The following is a 484-nucleotide window of genomic DNA, read 5'->3' on the forward strand; positions in this document are numbered from 1 at the left end:
GCGCCCGCCGCGGGCCGACCCAGGGCGTCGCACAGCGCGAAGGCGTCCACGCAGCTGCTCTCTCCCGGGCCGCTGCCGGGGCTGCCGGCCAACCCGTAGCGCTCTAGCGCCTCGGCTACCAGCTCGCGCGCGGTGGAGCGCGCCGTGGCCAGCACGCTCTTGTAGTTGGCGCCCGAAGCCAAACCGGCGCCGAAGATCTTGAGTACCCCCGGGGGCGCCGTGGCGCGTGTGGCCAGTGGAGGCTCGGGGGCCACACCCGCCGCCAGCTCCGGCAACTTCTTCTCGCTGGCCCAGCGCTGCGCGGCCCCCGGGGTCCCAGGGCCTCCCGCGCCACCGGACCCCGTGGTTCCGGTGCCCGAGCCCCGAAAGAGCTGAGAGATGCGTTTGGCACGGCTCCCTGAGGCTCCCCCGGCTGCCTTGACCGCACCCACTCGCCGCAGCTCCACGTGCGGCGGCGGCGGGGGCAGTGGCTCGCCACTGCGGC

The 484-nt window shown here is 75.6% G+C and overlaps 1 protein-coding gene across 1 annotated transcript in view; it reads right to left on the reverse strand.

Annotated features, from left to right (window-relative positions):
* The window catches only part of RASIP1 (Ras interacting protein 1), a 14437-nt gene that overhangs the window by 12170 nt on the left and 1783 nt on the right, over positions 1–484 (reverse strand). The window contains exon 3 of the mRNA XM_010849702.1: positions 20–477. Coding sequence (XP_010848004.1) covers positions 20–477 — 458 coding nt within the window. The remainder of the gene's footprint in view (positions 1–19; positions 478–484) is intronic.

Source organism: Bison bison, unplaced genomic scaffold, assembly GCF_000754665.1.
Source record: "Bison bison bison isolate TAMUID 2011002044 unplaced genomic scaffold, Bison_UMD1.0 scf7180017864285, whole genome shotgun sequence".
Taxonomy (NCBI): domain Eukaryota; kingdom Metazoa; phylum Chordata; class Mammalia; order Artiodactyla; family Bovidae; genus Bison; species Bison bison.